Source organism: Lasioglossum baleicum, chromosome 6 (assembly GCF_051020765.1).
Source record: "Lasioglossum baleicum chromosome 6, iyLasBale1, whole genome shotgun sequence".
Lineage (NCBI taxonomy): Eukaryota > Metazoa > Arthropoda > Insecta > Hymenoptera > Halictidae > Lasioglossum > Lasioglossum baleicum.
In genome coordinates, this window is record NC_134934.1 from 7,892,329 (window position 1) to 7,913,416 (window position 21,088).

A 21,088-nucleotide genomic window follows, 5' to 3' on the forward strand; every position below is an offset into this window, starting at 1 on the left:
AGGTTAATCTCGACACAACATCCTACCAACTGAGAACGTTCGTGCAAATTCGTCGTTTTGTTGTATGTATCTGTTCCGTGGAATTTGCTAATTACTGTATTAACGTCTACAAGAGTACCAATAACTGTTAAAGAGAAGGACTATAAGAAAAGCGACAAATCGTACAACAGGAGGTTAGTGGTCCTTACCTAGTAGGTAGGTAAGAACCCAGGTCGGGGATCAAGCTGGGCAACACGTTCAAGGGACGAAGGGAAAGTTTCGAGTGTTCGCCATGTGGAATCGACGGTGTAGTTCGAATAACCGAGACAAAAGCTAAGACTTGGGTCAACAAATATCACAAAGAAAAAGAGGCCACATGTCTGTAAGTGGAAGTCTCTCCTTCGAAAAGTGTAGCAGCGAAGTTTCCTTTTCCCGAATGGCCAACATCTGCGAGCCATCCGCGAGTATGGGCGCCGAGGAAGGACACTCGACCACCCCATCTGCGCTCTTCAGTCCGCTCCCGGTCTTCTCCTGCGATTCGGTCCTGGAAACGATCGGGGAAGTACTATTTTTCGAGGAAAGGTCCAGTCATCGAATAACACTGACGATTCACGAACTCGCCGAAAGCCATGAATCATCTCGAGGCGACGCTGAAGGAGTCAGGATCATAAAACACGTGGACAAAATTCATATCTCCCTGAATTATGCAGTATCTATTACGAAGAGGACGGTTTAGGGATTCTTTAACTCGTGGAGTCTGGTTCTGATATTATATTTTACTTGAATAGATAACAATCCTCGTAAAACTACCTTTGAACGTGTTTTACCATACAAATTTTAAATAACATCAAAAAATTTGCTTGTTGATTCGGAATATGATTTTAATTAGCTGTTTACAGAGGGTGAGTCACCTAACGTTTGTACCTCAAACATTTTTGTTGTTTTCAAAGATACATTAACTGTCTTGAGGACAAAGTTGAATGGTAAAATGGGGCTCATATACGATACCAAAGAAATTTTTGTTTCTATCTCATTGTTTTAGAGATATCCTTCTTTAAACACCTCCGGGGCAAGATCATCTTAGTGTTTTTCTCAATAAATTTAAAAAAATGCAATAAAAACGGTTTATTTAATGTAACATCAATATTTGTTGTACTTACCTAAAGTAACAACACAGAATATATTAATAACTTGTAAACTATTGCACGTTCAGGGTAACCTCGAAGTTGTACGTGTACCCCGCACGTGACTGTTTAGCATTGGTTGATTTAAGCGAGGAAAACGCCTTTATTCTTGAGCGACATCTATGTAGAATAGTTCATACTAACTTATACTACATTAATAAATACAAGCTAGAGAAATTTCGTTCATATTGTATTAAAAATAACCAATTAACGGACTTACCCGCTCCACCTTATATAATTTTCATGGCATGAAATTTTTGTGCGACGCATGTGGGATCCCGACAAGCAGGAACGGCGACAGATTCCCGAGTCCTGGGAGCGTGGGCAGACGAATTTTTCCGTCTGTCGCGAAGACGAACGCGTTGCCGCTTAGATCACAATACCAACGGGAGGAGCACGCGCTTCCGATCTGGCGATCGTCCCGGGACAACGACCCCATCAAATTTGACGGACGCCGTTCGCTTTTCACCGATCTACTTCGGACGCGCTTAGCCGCGGAACCGTGTCATCGGTTGTCTTTCGCATCGTGTTGTGCCGCGATCGGAGCACCAGAAAAATTCCACGAGCCCGACGCGACTCTGCTCTTCCGCAATGTCGGCGGCCTCGTCGAGAATCGTCTGTCGTCGGAAAAACCGATAACTAAACTAACGGCCGGAAATTAACCCTTTGAGAGCGGGGCGACGCGACCGAAAGCTGTTTCAACCGGCGCGGAACTTGTTTTCCAAACAAAACGCCGGAGAATAGCAACGAGATCGAGATTTCTTTATTCCATTGTAGAGCAGGGGCGCGTAGATTAGCTGCGAAGAGCTGCTCTAGAGTCGTTATCTTCCGTTATTTCCTATCCGAACATACTTCCATTTCTGTGCTCTTAATCGAAAGAGAAGGCAGTGCTAATTGTTAAGGTGCATACCCTATAATTGCCTGCGATCTTTTCATGTATTCGCGGAAGAGGCATTCGAGCCTTCAACTACATTTATAATGTTCCCGTAGGATGAACAGCTATTGCAACGGATGGCGTTCTTAGCATTAAACCCTTCGCGATCCAACATGTGTTCTCTCTTCTTCACGTTAGAACTTGCTACAAAATGACATAGTTCAATTATATTTCCATTGGTAGCTCTAGTAACCCTTAGCACTCGAAATTGCCGTACCATTGTTCAAAATACTGTTTACATTATTAAATATGTCGGTATCCAATCAATTACTAAACATTTAGATGTTGTGCGAGGTATTATACGAATTTCATATCCATAAAATTTTTAAAGATATTCCAGGTCGGAAGAAATGTTTAATTTTCGAGTTAAAATAGCTCCGAGTGCAAAGGCTTAACTTGCTTATTACTAGACTGCGGATTTTATGGAATTATGGCAAAAATGGGTAGATACAATTTAAAAATAGAATAAAGATTCAGAAAAATTAGAAACATAAACTTACTACGTACTTTCAACGTGTTAAAATTATCAAAGGATGAAAAAATTTTTTACGCGCGTGGCCCCTCCTTCTTAAAATGAATGCACAAAACTTTTATATTTAAGTAAGGAACACTAGAATTTCACGTACATACGTACCACCCTCCGTGCATTTTCTGTTTTCGCGGGCTCCTTGTGAGGCACCAACGCTAATTACGACATTATTAATGATAAGATGAAATAAGGAACTGTTGACGGTAAAGCCAACGTCTAGTTGGACGCAGAATCGCAAATGGTCGAAGTCAAACGCGCCGAGTCGAGGAGTTGTTTCTGAAAACAGGATATAGTTGTTTAGCGTCTCGAAGGCGCGCGAAACGAGTCGCAGCCATGAATTTCGATCGCGTTAGTCAACGGGCCGTGCTACAATCTACGATACGATCTACAGGAAGAGATCGCATAACGGACGCGTTGAACGTCGGTGTTTTGGTTTTCAGACGCAGCAGCCGAACCGGCATAGGATGGAGTTCGTCCGAGCGGAGCACGATTAAAAGTGAAGCCTCTTGACCACGTGGCCGGAGGTCATAGCGACGGAGGCAGACGTTACTCTCTCGGTCTGGTGGCAGTGGCAGTGGCAGCGACGAGGCTCGGTTCGTCGAGCGAGGCAGCATGGTAAGTGTGTTAACAACGTAAGCAGGGTGAACGCCCTCGATAGACCTAGACCCAAAAACCGCTCGTTCCATGGGCACTGCCACCGGCACTGGGTTAAGGCGAAGTCATGTGACGCGACGCGGTGCAGGCACACAGAACGAGTGAGCGAGCGAGTCGTGCGCAACGCGCAACACGCAACACGGAGTGCATACACACACGCGCTTTGCAACGCACACCAGCCACGGACCATTACTTTCACGCGTATGCGTTCGAGTTCGCGTTCACGTTTGCGAATCGCGCGAGTCGAGTCCCGTCGAATCGAGTCGCATCGAGCACCGCACAGACAAGCGCACAGAGTTCGTCGGCCTGACCATCTCGCGGAATGCCTCGGAATTGTTCCGACTTGTCACGATTTCCTTCTTCAGCGACCGTCTTCTCTACTAGGACGCGTAGCTTTTTACCGGGATCGCCTTTCCTCCGGCGTTCGATGCCCCCCCGAGAACGCGATTTATGCTCTTTTCGTTTCGGACTAGGTCTTCCGGAAGCTTCTTATTCGACGCTTTATACCTCTGCGCCTTGCCAGCCGATCGGCCATCTTTTAATCTCCTCGAGACGGCCGTTTGCGCTAAGTGAACGATCTAGACGTTCTAAGTATTACCCGGACGAAAGATTAACATTACTTTCGTATTAAAGAGCGTCGTAGGCGGAACAGGCCATTTTATTTCTACCCGACACCGTCGCAAATCAAACAATAAAGTTTCAATTTAACCACGACGCGTTCTTTCAGTCCTTTTCACCCGTTCGCGTTTCTACGCGATGTTCAATCCATACATTTTGAGTAGACTGTCTTAGGTTATTTTGCATTTTTATGACAAAAATGGGTATTTATTAAATTCAGCACATGAATCAATTCAAGGGTGAAAGAACCTTTTATTTGGCTCCTATTTTTCTAGGATTGTGCCGCAGAAAATGTATATCTGATGGCTAAGATGGCTGAAAATCGACAACGAACAAATTAAGTTCCATTCCGATCGTAGTCGGAAGAATAAACAACCCAATGTCATTCTTTGATCATAATTACTCAATAATATTAAACACAGTCAACCTTGAAACATTATCCGATCGTAGAACAGTTTCTGACCAGAGCTTTATCTTCCATTTAATTAATAACAATATAGACTGTCCCGCACTCCTTAGGCAAATCAATTTCTACGTACTTGAACGTGTTTTGAGTACGAGAGCAGGATTTCAAACAATGAAATCCAAATCCTCATATGGAATAAGAAATCCATTAAATCGCATTATTGCTTGCTCCAACATATTTTATAACAATATCGATCTTTTTAATGGCACGTTACAGACATTCAAAACAAAATTGCGCAATACTATATGTTAATCGTACCTGTATTTGTTTAGTTTCGCACGGTCCATTTTTATGTAAATTTTAGTTAAGACTTAGGTTACGATTTTATGTCAGGATTTTTTGTCATATCTTCTTTTTGTTATACCAGTTATACTGTCAAAACTGTACACATTTGTATAAAAGGACCTCGGTCCGTATATAATAATAATAAGAAGAAGAAGAAGAATAAGAGCCAGCCTCGATATTATACCACCGTTTCGGTGGTGTTCGTGGCCTCGTAGAAATATCTCGCGACGCGTCCGCGAGCGATCGAAACCACGAAGTGGTTGGGCACGGTCGCGAGAGCAGTGGAGCTCGAAGCGAGCCAAAGAGCAAACGTTGAAGCGGTGGTCCGAAGCGGAGCCTTTGACATCCCGATCGCAATTAGCGAAAGTTAGATCGAGGTGGCATTTCGGCGAGGAGCGGTGGCTGCTGGGCCGACTCCTCGTGAATCATTAGGCACACGATGTCCATCCTTGTCTCCTCGCCTGCTCGTGCCGCGCCGAAACACTTTCGTTCCTGATACCGGTGACGGTGTGCCGTAACAGAGCCACCAAAAATTTGGTCGGTGGTCCGGGGGAACGTGTGTTCACATGGCTCAGCCTTGCGATCCAGGCGAGAGCAAACGCTCGGCAAATTTGGAACGAGCGATCACGGATCGGTGGTCTAAAGATTAAACGAGAGAATTTCCCTCGTTTTCTGTTCCGCGATTCCTGTTCCAGATTTCGCGCGAGCGAGCGTGCGAGCGTGCGAGCGTCATTTCTCGCCGGAGGCGGCCGTGGCCGTCGAAAGAAAACAACAATACTTTTTTCTCGACGGTCGTCGACCCCGCATGTTGCAACGCGCGTTGTCCATCGCGCGCGGCTCCCGTTCGCCGACAAACGAATTATTAATCGACCATGCTCCGCAGCCCGCGCCGCGCACCGGTTCCCTCGTCGGCGACGATCGACGATCATTTTCAGGTCCAATAATCCTGGTCTCCTTACCAAACTGTCTTGAAAAAAGAAACCGATCCCGCGCGAGAATAAATAGCTCTTCGACCTATTCCGTCCTATATTTCCGCCGCGGAACCGTGCGCTTCCTGTTGCTCTCCGAAAGAACCTTCCGCAGTATGAATCTTCTAAATAGAACTAATAGCAAGGAATTCGTGTGTGCGCTAAACGAACCTAACTACACTCTCGTACGTATTTCGCGTAGGTCTCGTAGGGGCCTTGACCGAGGAAGAAAATCGAGAGTCTTTTCCGAAAAAGATTACATCAAGGGAAAACGCGCGGAAAAGGTAGAAAACGATTTGAATCGCGTTTTCGCGGTCGTTCGGCGCTGGTTGCGCGGCGAGGAGGCACGAAGAGGATCGGGGCCGCTCGCTACAGGATGATTATCCAGGCTCGCATAACTGGCGAGGAAAGGCCTGGATGTATAGTACGTCCCGGTCGTCGGTGGATGGAAGTCCATCCTTGATGGAGGTTACTCCGGGCCATCGTCCTACATCTCCTTGGATATGAACTTGTGTCTTCGTTCGGCTCGCCGCTTCGGTCGTCTCCCTTCGGTTCTCCTTCCTCGTCTCCTTCGTCCTTCTTCCTGCCACCTCTACCCACCTCTACGTTCTCCCCTGCCATGCCGGTCCGAGCCACAGCCACGGCCACAACCACAGCCACAGTTTTACCACCACCGCACACCGTCTCGTTCTTCTCGTTTCGTTTCTGGCTCCGTCGTCCTCGGCTCGCCACCTCCACCGCGATCCGATCCCCACCCGCTGCTTCGACTTTTCTCCTTCTTCGGCACATCCCCGTTCCCTGCCATTCCCCCCATTCCCCATTCCCCATTCCCCATTCCCATTCGCCATTCCTCGAGGCCCCTACTCCGGAGCCGAGGACGCTTCTTTCATTGGCGTGACTTATTCGAATTCCGAAAGCCGATCGAATCGGCCGGAGCCCGCTCGATCGGCCCTCGAACGGGCTATTATAACGGGGATCCAGGAAAAGGGAAATGGTTCCGAGTCGCTCGTCGATAAGTCGTAACCTCGACGACGACGCTCTCGTCTGCCTGCCTCCTCCTCTCTTCCCTCCTCTTATCCTCTCTTTCTCTTTCTTCAGGGGTGCGGTCTTTGATCTCTCCTAGTGCCGGATGATGTTTTCAATCCATTCAGAGAACTGCTCGTCGAACCTGCCGAAAATATCCATTCCCTTCTCTCGCGCTTATCGGTGACACCATCGATGGATCATCTCGTAAATTCCTTTCATATTTGTCTAAAGTGAAATAGAAACACGTGATCACGACCTACTGCAACTATAGTAAGGAGCATAACTGATTCCACACACTTTAAATCAGAATTACTTTTATATGAATGGACCAAACGACTTCGATTTCTCTGTAAGGCTGGAAGAATTAGTTCAGTGATTTCTTTTTTTACTAAAAAGTGTTTACTAAAAATTGATACTTTACAACTTTTTTTAGCTAGCCCAATAACGAAAATTTAAAAAATGTGTTTTGTCAACTGGTATAAATTATATACGCTCTGACAATTTCATTGAAATTGGTTAATTGGTTTACGAGTTATAATCGATCAAAAGTGGTAAAAATGCCAAAAATCTTAGAAATTGCAATTTTTACCACTTTTGTTCGTTTACAACTCGTAACCAATTAACCAATTTCAATGAAATTTTCAGAGCGTATGTAATTTATACCAGTTAATCGCACACATCTTTTGAATTTTCGTTATTGGCCCAGCTAAAAAAGTTGTGAAAATCAATTTTTACTATTGTTTTTCACAATTCCGGCCAAATGCATTTTTTCAACATATTTTTTACACATCGTTTACTAAACTAATTCTTCTAGCCTTACAGAGAAATAGAAGTCGTTTGATCCATTCATAAAAAAGTTGTTCTGATTTAAAGTGTGTGGAATCAGTTATGCTCCTTACTGTATGTACAGAAGCCTGACACGACGACTGCCGTGGTGGTCATCAGTGATCGGCCTCCAATTGCTGATTGTCATAATTAGACTACGGATCTTTATGCAGTTATGAAGAAATTGGCTGGGTGAAATAGAAAACAATAACAGAATAGGAAAATTGAAGAATGTTCTAACGTCGTTTTTAATGCGACGAGATCATTAAGGGATGAAATCAATTTTTATTTCACTTCTGCTGCCCACGATCAATGCAGAACATTTTTATTTTGCATAGAAATCCGCAATCTAGTCATAATATTAGTAGTCGAGAATATGTCAGTTTACTCGTTCTGAAATAAACTGAATTATAGTGTAAGGTGCAGACTTCTTCATCAAGCAATTAACTCTTCGCAGTTGAAGCTTAGATTCCAACATGGCGACTCTGAGTCTCCACTCGAGTGCTAAGGATTAGTAGTAATCGTTAACCCTCTGCATACCGAATTATTTTTCAATTTTATTGCCGACAACTCCATACTGTTTTAAATGTTTTGTTCGAAATTTACTTGGAAGGACAGTTCATCCACTGCTACTTAAATATAGTTCTCTAGCTTTGTTGTAATTTATACTTGCTTTTTACCAAGTACATATAAAAACCGGTTTTATTTACGTTTCTCTTTCCCTGATGTCGAGTCACACTCGATGAACGAGTGCAAAGGGTTAATAAATTTGATCGTTTCTACGAATGAAATGAGTGTAATGATTGTGTGAAACACTCGACGGTCAGTATGCTGACAGTTTGCCCCACAAGAACAAATCTGTAGTACAGGGTCTGTGCGGAAAGAAATGCGACCACATTTTTTAAATCTATTGAATATATGAGTACAAATCTTTAAAATTCTTCAAAGTAGGATCCTTGAGCGTCGACACATTTTTTGTGCTCCCTGAAAGGCGTTATCTGGAGCCTCTCGTAGTACTCTCGTCGCAGCCTCGTCGAGCACTTCCAACCAACACTTTTCCGTAGATTACGGGGAAAACAGTAAACGGTACTTCTTAGTTGGATCACAACACTTCTCCAACCCCCGTACAGGCCTGACTTGTCTCCCGCCGACTTCTTCTTGTTTCCAAAAATTAAAAATGTGCTAAAAGGATGCCATTTTGAAAGCGTGGAGCGGGTCAAAGAGGCTGTGACGAGGGTACTACGAGAGGTTCCAAAAAACGCCTTCCAGGGAGCATACGAAGCATGAAAATCGCGCTGGAAAAAATGTGTCAACGCCCAAGGATCCTACTTTGAAGAAATTTAAAGGTTTGTACCCATATGTTTAATAGATTTTTTTTTAATGTGGTCGCATTACTTTCCGGACAGACCCTGTATGCTTTCGAGAATGATCCGAGCCGAAGAGCCTGAAACCATATTCGTTTTCAGGTCGCCGTTTTGGTCACGGTCAATTTTGCGGGTTCGAACGAGACACGGGAGGAGCCTGTGGAGGGCTCGACGCTGAAAAGTTACGTCACTGTCGCTTGTTCCTCCTCCGTAGCTCGCTTCCGCCGGTTGCGAAGGTGACTCGACCCGAATCGCGGCTCGGACCGAGTCATCGGTTCCTTCGCACTTTTCTTCGCCGCTGCGGAATTCTCTGTCAGGGTCAAGGCACTCTTCGCCGGTCGGCTGTTCAGGTGTCCGCGCGGACAACCTCTCCTCCTCCGAAACGAACGCGATTAATTCCGAAACATGGTTCCCCGATGCGATGGTCGATCGATCTTGTCACCTCTCTTAGTTCTCTCTTTCACCGGAGGCGACGAGCATCGAAGACGAGAAACGAGAGGACTCGCGGAAGCGCCTCGAACATCGATGTCCCCGGACAAATGGTAATTAGACGCGTGGCGGAACTTCAATGGCCAAGGTTTCGTAGGCTGGCTCCGCGCCGCTCCGCGCCGCTCCGCTCCGCGTCGCTGCCAGGTAAACGGCCCGAACGTTGAACCGACGAATGACCTCCGACAACAACAGCTCCCCTCCTTGGTTTTCGGTGTCGAAATCACCGGTGCGCCGGAATAACGCCTTTACGGCCCCGTGCTTCTGACTTTTACGAGCCGCCGTTAAATGATTCTCCTCTTCTGGCCACCTGAGCTTTCCAGCTTGTTCCGACGCGCGAAAAAAGGAAGCCCGTCGAAGGGAGCTGGACCCTCCGTCGCTGGAATGCAGCCAGAGACTCGCGGTTCCTAAGAAAACGAGATCCGACTCGATTAACCCTCCGCTGCGCCATCGAAATCCTCCTCGAAAATACGAAAACTCAATTCCTACATTTAACATTCATTCTGACATTCAACACTGCCGAGCATTCAAACTGGCTAATATGTATTGTGTTACAAAAATAACGAGACTGAATTTGGTTAGAATTTGTGCGATTTCTATTGGAATATTCAGGCCGAGGTGCCTAAAACGCCCACCGAAAATATGTTTGTAGTAATACGAAAAAATGTTTGGTTCAGTAAGACAATTATTGTGACGGAGTTTTTTTCTCTAGGTCATATTTTCCGAGCTTTCAAGGCCGTCGTCGTTTTCTTAGAAAGATGCGATGATATTGAAGAATATGTATTCTCTGCTTTGGTTACCGTTGAAAACACCACATCGACCAACAGTTCTGTTAATTCATTAACACGGAGTAAAATCACAGATTTCTTTAATGTCAGTTGGTTGAAGATAAAATTTAATGGTTAAATTTTAAAGAATACAGCTTTATTAATCAATCAATTTGTACGAGTAGAAAAGAATGGTGACTATACATATAATTCTTTTATTAACACTCCGCCGTGCAGTATAGTTTGCGACATTTATGAAAATCGGCCACGAACTTATGCAACGATCTAATATGTAATATGTAAGAGCCTTGTATTATATTTACTACAGGGTGTCTAAAAATTCCTTCAACAAACCGGAAATGGGAGGTTCCCGAGATCATTTGAAGCAACATTTTCCTTTGCAAAAATAGCGTCCGCGGCTATGTTAAGGAGTTATTAACGAAGGACGAGGTCTCTTGATATCGGAGTCCGAAATTGTCCGAAATGGAACTGAATGTACGGAAAACCACACTCATCTCCTTTGGTGTGAAGTAGGTCAGTGGAGTGGGAACGCGTAGTGGAGTAGGGAGCGCTGGCGCGCGGAGTGGGGATCGCTGAACGTGATGACGTACTATGTACCGAGTGTCGCACGGCGAGGTGTGACGGTTAATATTAAACATTTTTTTTCTCCTAGACGCACAGGTTTTTTAAATTTGTTTTTTAATATTGCATTGTCATTCAGTTCTGAGCTATGTTTAAAGTTTCAAGTCTCTAGTTTATCGGGAAGTGATTTAAAATTCGATTACAAGGTTTGAAGCATACTACGACAACGACAACATCGGCAACTCGGCAAGCTAATATAAGCGTGGCAAAAGACACCGAAAAATAACGATTTACCTTGTTATTTGATCAATCTTTTATCACTGTGTCAATTTGACACCGAGGCAGATGATTCAGTTCGTGAAATGAGGGACGGATGAGGGTTAACAATTGGTTCTTCAACCTCTAATTTCAGGCGATTGTACACCTTAGAAAACAACTGGAATGAACGTTCGTTCGATACCGATAGCGATATACAGGTTCGATATTGATTGTTACTGTTATTCTGCAGGTGGCGGAGGTTCGCGGAGCGATCTGTCGGGAAGCAGACGTCGCGGGATGACGTATGGATTCGAGTTTCCCAAGAAACGGTTCACACGTGCACCGGTAAACCCGCTTAGTCACCGAATCACCACTCGGCCGCGCGAAGATGGTCGTTGAACGATTTCCGGCCGGTGCCAGGGAACACCCGGTCTAGGGATGGAGCGAGAGGGAACGAAGTCCGAGCGGGAACAGGGCCAGGATCTTCGGAGCAGCGGCCGCTGGGAAAGATGTAACGTTATGTTTCGAGGATTCTGGGTGGGTCTCGCCGACGCGACGAATTCGATGACGGATGTCGGGCGATGGCACCCAGAGCGGAACGTTTTCTTCGATTCTGTGAGTCATTGCCACGAGACAATGGTCTCTGACCAGTGACGGTACAAAAAAACACCGCGGTGTCAACCGTTTCAATGTTCGTATGAAAATCTTCCTTTTTAACATTTCAACATTTTATTTCTTCAACCCCCGTCCTATCTATATCTGTTTACTTTCAAAAGGAGATTTACAAATTCAAGCGGTCATCTTCCCATTCTATCGATTCTTCAACGTTTTGTGGAGTGGACACCAGCCGACGAATGAAGTTCACGAGACTAGCGTAAGTGAATTCGATCTTATCGCTTTTATAGGGCAACGCGTATCGATTACCCTTCGTCTTATGTAGTCTTAGAATCGAGATAGGAAGAGGGTTAACACGGCGAAGTTCGATCTGCAACTTGGGAAACACAATCTGCGAGTTGTGCGAAGAAAGAAGCGATCGAGGGTCATTATCCCCGGGTCCATGGTGCACGAACCACCGTTGGCTTGAGGCGAAAGGTGGTGAACGAAGAAACGGGGGTGATTCGAGGCCGGCGACCCAATAAGACCGAGGGATTTTCAGGGACACCGGGTTAGCTGTTGCGAGTTGCTGCAGAACGGAAGAGAAACAGAGAGAGAGGGGAGACGGAGAGAGAGAGAGAGAGAGAGAGAGAGAACGTTCCCAAAGGGGGATGAGGTAGGGGAATACGGTCGAGAAAGGGTCTGTGCGTGTTCGGGAGACGGTCGAAGACACGAGACACAGACCGGCCACTCGTTACATAAGTAAGGTAAAAGATCTCCTCTTCTGCTCTCCTTGAGCCGATCCACATCCGCGATTATGCCACTTTCCATCGACCTCGCTTCACCTCGTCCGGCGTGCGTGTGCTTGTGAGCGCGTGTGAGCGCTCGCGAGATGCCGAGTCTCCCCGATCGTTTTCTTTCCGCACCGATCGCGAACCCCCAATCCCCTTTCGCCCATCCAACGGTATTTCTTCTGGATTTTTCTAACCGCGAAACATCTTTCGTTCTAACAACCACACGGCGAATTAACAAGCCAAGATTCTTAGTTAATTCTGTCGGAAGTCCCTCAACCCATCTCGAAATCCCTCGACGAACCAGAAGGGAAATTGTATCGTCTGAATCCCAAGAACCCAGAGAGAGGGGAGATTAGATAGAGTTTGTATTCCAGCCAAGACTGTCGGCAAGGTAACAGGAACCGTGCCACTTTTTCGCTGGAAATCCGCTGAAAGAGGAAGCAGAAAATTATGTTGCCTCTGTCCAGCCTTTAACCCTTGCATACTCGTACCTCTCTCGGAATGTAATCCGCGTACCGCATCGAACTCGAATATTAAATTCCCACTCGAGAATCCGTCCAGCTGTCACGTGATTATTGACATATCGTCCACGGATATGTAGGACGATTCAAGGTTGCGTTTAATTCCATATATCGGAGGCCACGTAATTTCTATCTCTGAAATTTTCATTGACGCGGAGCCTCAAGGATGAAGATATCTCTCTTGAAACGTCGCGTTTTACGGGAGCTTCGAGTAAAGGCTCGCACAACGCTTTTACCAACTGAAAAATTCATTTTGAGAAAGGGATAAACCTTCGAGACCCGCGCGAGAAGTAAGTCAAACAATCGCCTTCGATCGATCGATCGTTCGACTCTCTTCCGCGAGCGTTGACCCACAGCTTTCTCTGTCTTGTGCAGCAGAAACTGTTCGATCACGGAGAAAAATCACGGAGAACGCGACTCGGTCACCGACGGTAATTGAAACGTTTTCGACGCGTCGCGGTCCAGAAGCCTGAAGAGCGGACCAATTTGCCAGCACGGTTTTTCGCGGAATAGTCATTCCCTTGAGCTCGCGTCCGCTTATTTTTCACTTGGTTCCTCTTTCTCTCTCTCTCTCTCTCTCTCTCTCTCTCCCTCTCTCTCTCACACTCTTCGCCTGTTCCGGTATAAAGTTAATTGGCGTAGCGATGGCTGGCGCTCGCGCTGCTAGTCGATTTACACGAGTTTTAATTAAGCGACTGCGTTCGCCTGGTGCACCGGACGAAAACATACCAAGTGGAATTTTTCTGGAAGTAACTGTTACGTGTTCGTCTCCCCCTGCTCCCCCGACAAGCGACCTGTACGATCATATTCGGTCGTAACAGCCTCGTTAGCTGGTCGTGCACGCTTTTCGACAATTACTTCGCCTATCGTTCCCTTTCTTCCTGCCCCCGACCGTGAGCAGCTGTAAACTCGGAGGATCTGCAGACGGACAGCGCCGATAGAACTTCATAGACCTCGGTTATGGTTTCTCTTACAATCGGTGACACTTCGAGGCCGTCGACCTGACACCTGTGAAAGACCTTCGACAATATGAACGACCTTGCATCGCAGAATTCGAATGCTATCTTTGATGAATATCTATAAATAGGATTAAAGTTTCCTCCGTTCAGACCTATACATTTAAGTTTCAAATGTTACGTTCTTCCTTCACGTTGTTTTAAACGAGTTAATCTAATTCTAAAGGGTTTAAATATTGTTCCATGATCTGTATCGTTCCTTTCTGCGTGAAAGAAATCGTTCAATTAAAAATATATAGTTTTAACGTCTGTATGTAAAAATGCCTTGTGGTCATTTAAAACCGTATAAACACCGGCCAGAAATATTTCATTCGTAAAACCCACAACGTAGACAGGTGACTCCATCCGTGGAACAGCACACAAGCTGTACTCAAGTACAGCATCTAGTTACCGATAGGGTTCGTCTACTGTTCTGAATTACCACCGACGTGCCCGTGCAAGAGTGTGGTGGCACACACACACATCGTTAAATCGATATCATGTGCTCCTAGTACTTTCTAAATTTTCGAGATTTTCGAAAATTTTCGACCGTCTGACTTGTCGTTGAGTTGCACTACTGAATTTCGTGCCACCTCCTTCGATACCATATGCTCCTAATACTTTCTCAATTTTCGAGGTTTTCGAAAAATTTACTTTTGTATTAGGAGAACATGGCGAAGGAGGTGGCACGAAATTCAGTAGTACCACTCAACGAAAAGTCAGACGGCCGAAAATTGAGTTTGTATTAGGAGAAGAACATGATATCGAAGAAGGTGGCACGAAATTCAGTAATACAACTCCACGACAAGTCGGACGTTCGGGAAAATTTGGTGGTTCAATAAATATATACGCAGATCGCTTCTTTATTACATTGTCTTTATTTATTCATTATATGTAGATTCATACATAAAAAATGTATACCGAAATGATACAATGTCTGTACTAATCTTGTTTGTGTCCTATACTCCGTCTGTGAGAGAAACATCTCATACATCATAGAAGCCAATGGGTTCTAGTCTCTGCTAATGTAGACAACTGGGTTGTAGTCCATGCTAACGACGATCGACTTGGTGAAGCACTAGTGTTTCCGAAAAAATCAAAAGCACAGAGAAAGTCAGACGTCAAAACACTGAAAACTGCAACCATCGACGAGATATAGACAGAGTTCCAACATTTATCGTTCGCCAGCGTAATAGAGAGCTGTAGAGAGCGTAAGAAAACCAGTTGTTATTGTGTGAGACACGAAACCCCATATGACCCCATATGCTGATTGGTCTATTCTTATATGTACCTCGTCTGTGATAACATATCCTAGAGGGCGTAAGAAAACCAGTCCACCCTTCAGCTGTTCGAATATATCAAATTCCAGCTAATTTGTTCCTGGAATGGTGTAAGCCGGCAGTTCTATTTATTTCAAACGAAAGAAACTTTCGCTTTCATTATATAAAAATGTACACTACAGCAATAAATTGTTTAAATGTCCGACTTGTAAGTGTGTTCGGTTAAACTGCGATATATAAAACATGTGAAAGTACAGTGTAAACATTCAATTACATTGTTTACTCAAGACAAAATTATGTTATCGAAAACAACTTCTGAATTGCCCGGTAAATAAATTCATTTCTGTTGCAACATATTGTTGTGAATTTACAGGAATAACTTTTCAACGAATAATTTTACACTTGCAGCTGTTCCACTGCGACTTTCTTTATTTATAATTACTTTATTGTCACTGTGTTTCGCAAATAGTTATAATGGTGATTTCGTATTTGATGATTCTGAAGCAGTCGTCAATAACGAAGATGTCCAAAGTACTCCGTTAAAAAATGTATTTGAAAATGATTTTTGGGGTGCTAAATTAACCAACAAACAAAGTCACAGATCGTACAGACCAATCACAATTTTAACTTTCAGGTAAGTATTTTTTACTGAACAAAAATAGTACAGTCAAACCTCGATAACTCGAAAACCTCTATAAGACGAAAAGGTCACAGGTTTCATTAATATGTAAGAGCCTAGTAGATTATATTTACTATATGTATGTAATAAATAACTCATCTCCAAAAATTGAACTTTCCTTTTTTTAAAACTATTTGAATCAGCAAATTATTCACTCTCATACAAACCTCCTGTAAGTCGAATTTTCGTAGGCTAAACCTCTTTTACTTGAAGATTTTAGTTCTTCTCTTGAGATTCGAGTTGTCAAGGTTCGACTGTATATTCATACATTATTATTAATTACTGAATTTTGTTTTTAGATTGAATTTCTGGTTTCGTGGTAGTCTGGTTGCCCAAGACTATCATTTAATCAATATTATTCTACATACAATTGTCAGCATTCTCTTACTGGCTGTATTTATTGTAATTTTGGGCTCAAAAGAAACAAACACTGCATTTTATGCAACAGCACTGTTTGCTGTTCATCCCATACACGCAGAAGCTGTACGTTGTACACGCAACAAAATTATTCTTTGCATCTAACGTAGCTAATCGACTCTAATAATTTTTTGGATCTCAGGTTTCAGGCATTGTAGGTAGAGCAGAATTGTTATGTGCTCTATTTATGTGGCTATCCATTCTTTTATATCATCAATCGATCAATGCGAGCAGACTATTCTATAGATGGTGCAGCATGTGTGGTTGCATTGCGTCTATTGCAACTGCAATGTTGTGCAAAGAGACAGGCATCACTGCAATTGTAAGGAACATAATACAATTTTAACACATTCCGTGCCATGTGTACCACCAATGGTACACACGGTCTAAAGTTTAGTACCATTGGTGGTGCACAATGACATATTGATTTAATGCGCTAAAAAAATATACTTTGTAACAAGTTTAAGACTGTAGAATATATTCCCACCAAAAGAATGTGGGTAATGATTGTAAAAAACGCAATATAGAACAAAGTAAATGGCCTGAATAAAAAATCTAGCAAAAACGGCACGGAGCGTGTTAATAAGAGCATACTCCTCTAATTCTTTTATGTACATATATTAATTGAATTTTTTTACAGGGAATTTGCAGTATATATGATCTCATAGTGGTAAATAAAATATTCCCATCCGACGTAATCAGATTCATGAAGACAAAGTTCTCTTACGTAGAGACAAAAGAATTCATCAAGTTAAAACAAAAGCTCATAACTAGACTCTCTATACTTCTGGTATCTGGCTTATTGCTAATAGTTCTAAGATTCAGTGTTATGGGATTTAAAGCACCAACTTTTCAATCTGTGGATAACCCAGCATCGTTCATGGATAATATATTCTTACGACTACTGAATTATAGTTATATTTATTGTTTAACCATATGGTTGCTAATATGTCCAGAATGGTTGTGCTTTGATTGGTCCATGGGTTGCGTGCCTCTGATTACCAGTTACGACAGTAGGATACTTATTGTAATTATCTTTTGGTTGATACTTAGTGCAATGATTGTACATACCTTTATCCACCGTGAAGACATGTTTTTAAGGTAATAGCACTGGCCTATACAATAGCATTGACTTACAGCTGCGAAACCCTTCTATATAAATTTTCTTTCTGGTTTTAGATCCTCGATTATGGGACTAGCGTTACTGATCATTCCATTTCTACCAGCTAGCAACGTCTTTTTTACTGTTGGGTTTGTCTTAGCAGAAAGAACTCTATACATTCCCTCTGCTGGCTATTGCCTCTTGTTCGTCATAGGATTACAAAAGCTTTGTAATCGTGTTTCCGTGCAATCTATCCTATTAGCTTACGTAGTTCTCGTTTCGTTATTCTTCGCAAGATCTTGGATGAGGAGCGAGCAGTGGAAAACCGAAACTACGCTTTTCCGATCAGCGTTGTACGTTTGTCCGCTGAATGCAAAAGTTCACTATAATATTGCCAAGAACGCCGCTGATGTCGGGAATATTACGTTAGCGCTATACGAATACAAAGAAGCCCTAAGGTATAAAAACCGTTGAAAATACCTGGGAACTACAATTGCGTTGATTAATTTAATTTTAATGACTTTTTTTAATAGACTGAATCCCAACTATGCTCAAGCGATGAACAACCTTGGTAACTTGCTCAAAGATCAAGGAAAGTATATAGAAGCAGAGACATTGTTTAAACGGGCTATAGAGCTCCAGTAAGTCTGTTTACAACCGACTATTTAAGATGCAATGTGAAAAATGGAAGAGTGAATGAATCATGTTTGATACTTCCCAATTAGAAACATAATATCACTGAGTTGTGAGTTTTAGGGACGACTTTGCTACAGTATGGATGAATTTAGGTATTGTCCTGTCGGCTCTGAAGAAATACGACGAATCTGAGAAAAGTTACTTGAGGGCACTGTCTCATAGATCCAAGTATCCCGATTGTCTCTATAATCTAGGTCTTTTGGTCGGTAACTTGCTACTGAATTATAAAAGTGAAACTGTCCATACCAAATCAAACAATTTATCGATTGCAGTACCTGGAACAAAAAGATTATGACAGAGCTCTCAAAGCTTGGGACTCTGCTACCAAACAGAGACGGAACCATAGAAGAGCGTGGACAAACACGATTCTGCTGCTGGATGATTTGGGTACGTGGTAATAGACAACACCATGTCAGCGTATAGTATAATCATTTGTATTTTAGGTAAACGCGACGATGCGCTTAAAGTAGCGTATCGAGCTTTAGAGTTTTTACCCGATGACGCTTCAATCCACTTTAACATTGCCAATATATTGGGCAAAGTTGGAAATTTTGTGGAAGCAGAAATGTATTTCAAGAAAGCGATATCAAAAGATTCTACCAATTCGATGTTTTATACGAACTTGGGTGAATATTTTGTTTTAAGCCAAGTGTTCAAGGTTTATCATCAAGTGTAAAATTAAATTTGATAATTACAGGAGTACTGTACCATCGGTGGAATAAACTGAACGATGCGGAGTATATGTACAAGAAAGCATTAGATATCAAACCAGAATTTAATAGTGCCAGGGAGAATTTGAGAAAATTGTACACTTTAAAGTCATCAATAAAATAATTAATATTATGATACAAAAGTGTCGTATGTACTGTGAAAATGAAATTACTATTTTATTTATTTGTTACTTTTCCTCCTAATTCGACATTACGCGGATACGCGAACGCTTTGAAATTCCCGACTTTTTTCCCGTTGATGTAATTGTAGGACTTAAAACAATTATTACAAAAGTAGCAAGGATTATGCGGAATCCTTTCGTGTTCCATAGTGATCCATTGTGCGTTGTACATGCCACATATCAAGCAATACTTGGAAGACAAGGGTCTTAGTCTCACAATTCGTGGATATGCGGCTACAGCCAAAGTATCGTCGTTATTGATCAATCTAAAACCATTAAAATGATCGAATTCATTCATTCAGGTACCTATTATCGATTCAATAAAATTACCTTGCATCGCTAAACACGATCAAATGTTCACAGCCGCCTTGGTGCTTATATACCCATGGGAAACCGAATCTTAAGAGCAAGGAATCTATTCTACACTCCTCCATTATGGCAGTTTTGAAAGGCCCTAAATTCGCTCGCCTTTGTGCCCACTCGATGATCACTGTACTGTAATCAATGTTTTGAGAACACCTAGAGTCATTGTAAAAAGTGTCCTCTATAAAAAAGAAACCGGATTTGTACACATCCTAGAAGAACGAGAAAGAATTAATTACAAGTACAACTAAAAAGGTTTAGCATAAACACAGTTATGAATTACTTTTGCCATCGGTCCTATTGCGTTATCTAAATCTTCGCTGCATTCTTTAGAAATGGTACAATCGGCTATGCAAGATATTTTGTCACGCAAATGTGCCAGAGTCTGAGAACCCAGCACAGTTATAATAGTATTTAATTGGAGTATCGAAAGGCATTGCTTTAGAGGATTTTTTTGACGTTGCGTGAAAGGATGATAAGTCCTGACCAAGACCAAAATATCGTGTCCAGGAGTAGCAATCTCGCCACCTATTTCTTTATCCTTCTTGTAATTCTGAAACAGAATAGTTGCACGTGTAGAATGGTTCTTTCTACAAAAGTGTCATATTGGATAGACATTTACTATAAATAATTCGCTTTGGTACTTGTAAACACTCTGCTGCTTGTTGTCGTGCTTCAATCTTCTCTTGAGATTTTGGATGGTTTGCAATTCCACATCTGGTGGTTCCGTAGGACCGAACGTCTCCTTTTTCCTCAGCTTTCTACTGTCTTCAAACTTTGGCATCTCTCCTTCAACTGTCAAATTGTCAGTACTAATAACAAAATATGTATTTTATGTTTTACATGTTTGTATATACATTTTATTTAATTAAGGGAGATACCTGCAATAATTTTCCAGCATAGACATTTCTTCCTCTCCAAGCTGGACACCCATTAGAGCCATAAAATCCGAGTCATTTTTCTTAAGCGACATAACGCCTTCTGTGGACTCGATCACGTTAACATATTTGTTGAAATATTCTTTTATATGAACCTTCGGAGAAGCACTGCTGTTATAAAGTTTGTATATGTCTTCCATTGTTATTGTTTTCGAATTCCAGTAACTCGTACAACGTACAATTGCAAATTGTACAGGATGCTATTTAAAACAATGTATTTACGTCATATTGTTATTACAGAGCGAGAAATACACTGCGTTGTTGCTATATAATTCGAGAATCAATGACACTCTTTTGTTGATATACTTTATTTGTATCGCGAGACACGATAGTTCACCATGTATTTACTTCGTCCGAAGCAAAGTGTCCGAAGTGTCCGAACTATTCGATGAACTGTTTATCACTTTCTATGTTTTAGAATCGCGTTTGTACAATGTAAAACTGTAAATACAGTTTGACCGATAGTTTCATTAGCATATCATACTAATTAAATTCAATTAAAAGTTGTCATATTTATAGACACGAACAGATGTAAAAACATATAAACAAAACGTTTTTCATTTCGTTGGTTGGTTCCTTTTATGATCTTATGCTTTAGACTTTAGGATCGACCAATAAAGCATTATATACACGATATTTGAAAACAAGTACATTACGAAAGAAATAGTTGAACAATAAGATCAAATTAAAATTGAAAACTTTTTGAGAAATAATTAGAATTAACTGATTGGATATGTACTCTGTTTTACCGACAGAAATGATCGAAAGCATACTTCTTTATGAAACTAACAGATGTCAGAACAATGTTGATTCAGAGAAAATTACCGAATATCTTGTACATCTATCCATTCTGTGCATCGAATGCTTACCTTTGTTTTATGAATCAGATAAC

General features: G+C 42.4%; 3 protein-coding genes across 4 annotated transcripts in view; 2 read left to right on the forward strand and 1 right to left on the reverse strand.

Moving 5' to 3' along the window:
• LOC143209588 (protein FAM76A) overlaps window positions 1-14,414 on the forward strand; it is a 78,117-nt gene extending 63,703 nt beyond the window's left edge. Inside the window, exons 7-10 of the transcript XR_013009108.1 lie at window positions 3,067-3,241; window positions 11,176-11,616; window positions 11,702-11,799; window positions 11,866-14,414. The gene's annotated coding sequence lies outside the window, so the exon portion shown is untranslated. The remainder of the gene's footprint in view (window positions 1-3,066; window positions 3,242-11,175; window positions 11,617-11,701; window positions 11,800-11,865) is intronic.
• Window positions 14,415-15,171: 757 nt separating this feature from the next.
• On the forward strand, window positions 15,172-18,856 carry LOC143209574 (protein O-mannosyl-transferase Tmtc4). Its single transcript, XM_076425389.1, has 11 exons — window positions 15,172-15,436; window positions 15,518-15,743; window positions 16,088-16,271; window positions 16,348-16,527; window positions 16,846-17,306; window positions 17,385-17,765; window positions 17,841-17,948; window positions 18,064-18,205; window positions 18,276-18,390; window positions 18,447-18,629; window positions 18,701-18,856. Exons 1-11 carry the CDS (start codon window positions 15,406-15,408, stop codon window positions 18,835-18,837), a joined length of 2,148 nt encoding a protein of 715 aa, XP_076281504.1. The 5' UTR covers window positions 15,172-15,405; the 3' UTR covers window positions 18,838-18,856.
• On the reverse strand, window positions 18,275-21,083 carry Pbp49 (proximal sequence element A Pbp49). 2 transcript variants are annotated; one of them, XM_076425415.1, is made up of 6 exons: window positions 21,066-21,083; window positions 20,140-20,396; window positions 19,881-20,070; window positions 19,542-19,811; window positions 19,226-19,470; window positions 18,275-19,161 (listed from the first exon to the last, which is right to left on the reverse strand). In XM_076425415.1, the coding sequence occupies exons 2-6, from the start codon at window positions 20,334-20,336 to the stop codon at window positions 18,891-18,893; spliced, it is 1,173 nt and encodes a 390-aa protein (XP_076281530.1). In that variant the 5' UTR covers window positions 20,337-20,396; window positions 21,066-21,083; the 3' UTR covers window positions 18,275-18,890. The 2 variants fall into 2 exon arrangements, with proteins under 2 accessions (XP_076281530.1, XP_076281531.1); XM_076425416.1 differs by lacking the exon at window positions 21,066-21,083 and having other exon boundaries at window positions 19,881-20,053; window positions 20,140-20,281.
• Window positions 21,084-21,088: the final 5 nt, after the last annotated feature.

What these genes read in the sequence shown, in the direction of transcription:
- LOC143209574 (XM_076425389.1), top strand. Translation starts at nt 15,406, where the DNA reads ATGTTATCGAAAACAACTTCTGAATTGCCCG. An exon ending in AACAACTTCTGAATTGCCCG is followed by an intron (nt 15,437 to 15,517) that starts GTAAATAAATTC and finishes TTACACTTGCAG; the next exon opens with CTGTTCCACTGCGACTTTCT. An exon ending in AAACGGGCTATAGAGCTCCA is followed by an intron (nt 17,949 to 18,063) that starts GTAAGTCTGTTT and finishes TGTGAGTTTTAG; the next exon opens with GGACGACTTTGCTACAGTAT.
- Pbp49 (XM_076425415.1), bottom strand. Translation starts at nt 20,336, where the DNA reads ATGGAAGACATATACAAACTTTATAACAGCAGTGCTTCTCCGAAGGTT. An exon ending in ATGCTGGAAAATTATTGCAG is followed by an intron (nt 20,071 to 20,139) that starts GTATCTCCCTTA and finishes TTTTGTTATTAG; the next exon opens with TACTGACAATTTGACAGTTG. An exon ending in ACCAAAGCGAATTATTTATA is followed by an intron (nt 19,812 to 19,880) that starts GTAAATGTCTAT and finishes ATTCTGTTTCAG; the next exon opens with AATTACAAGAAGGATAAAGA.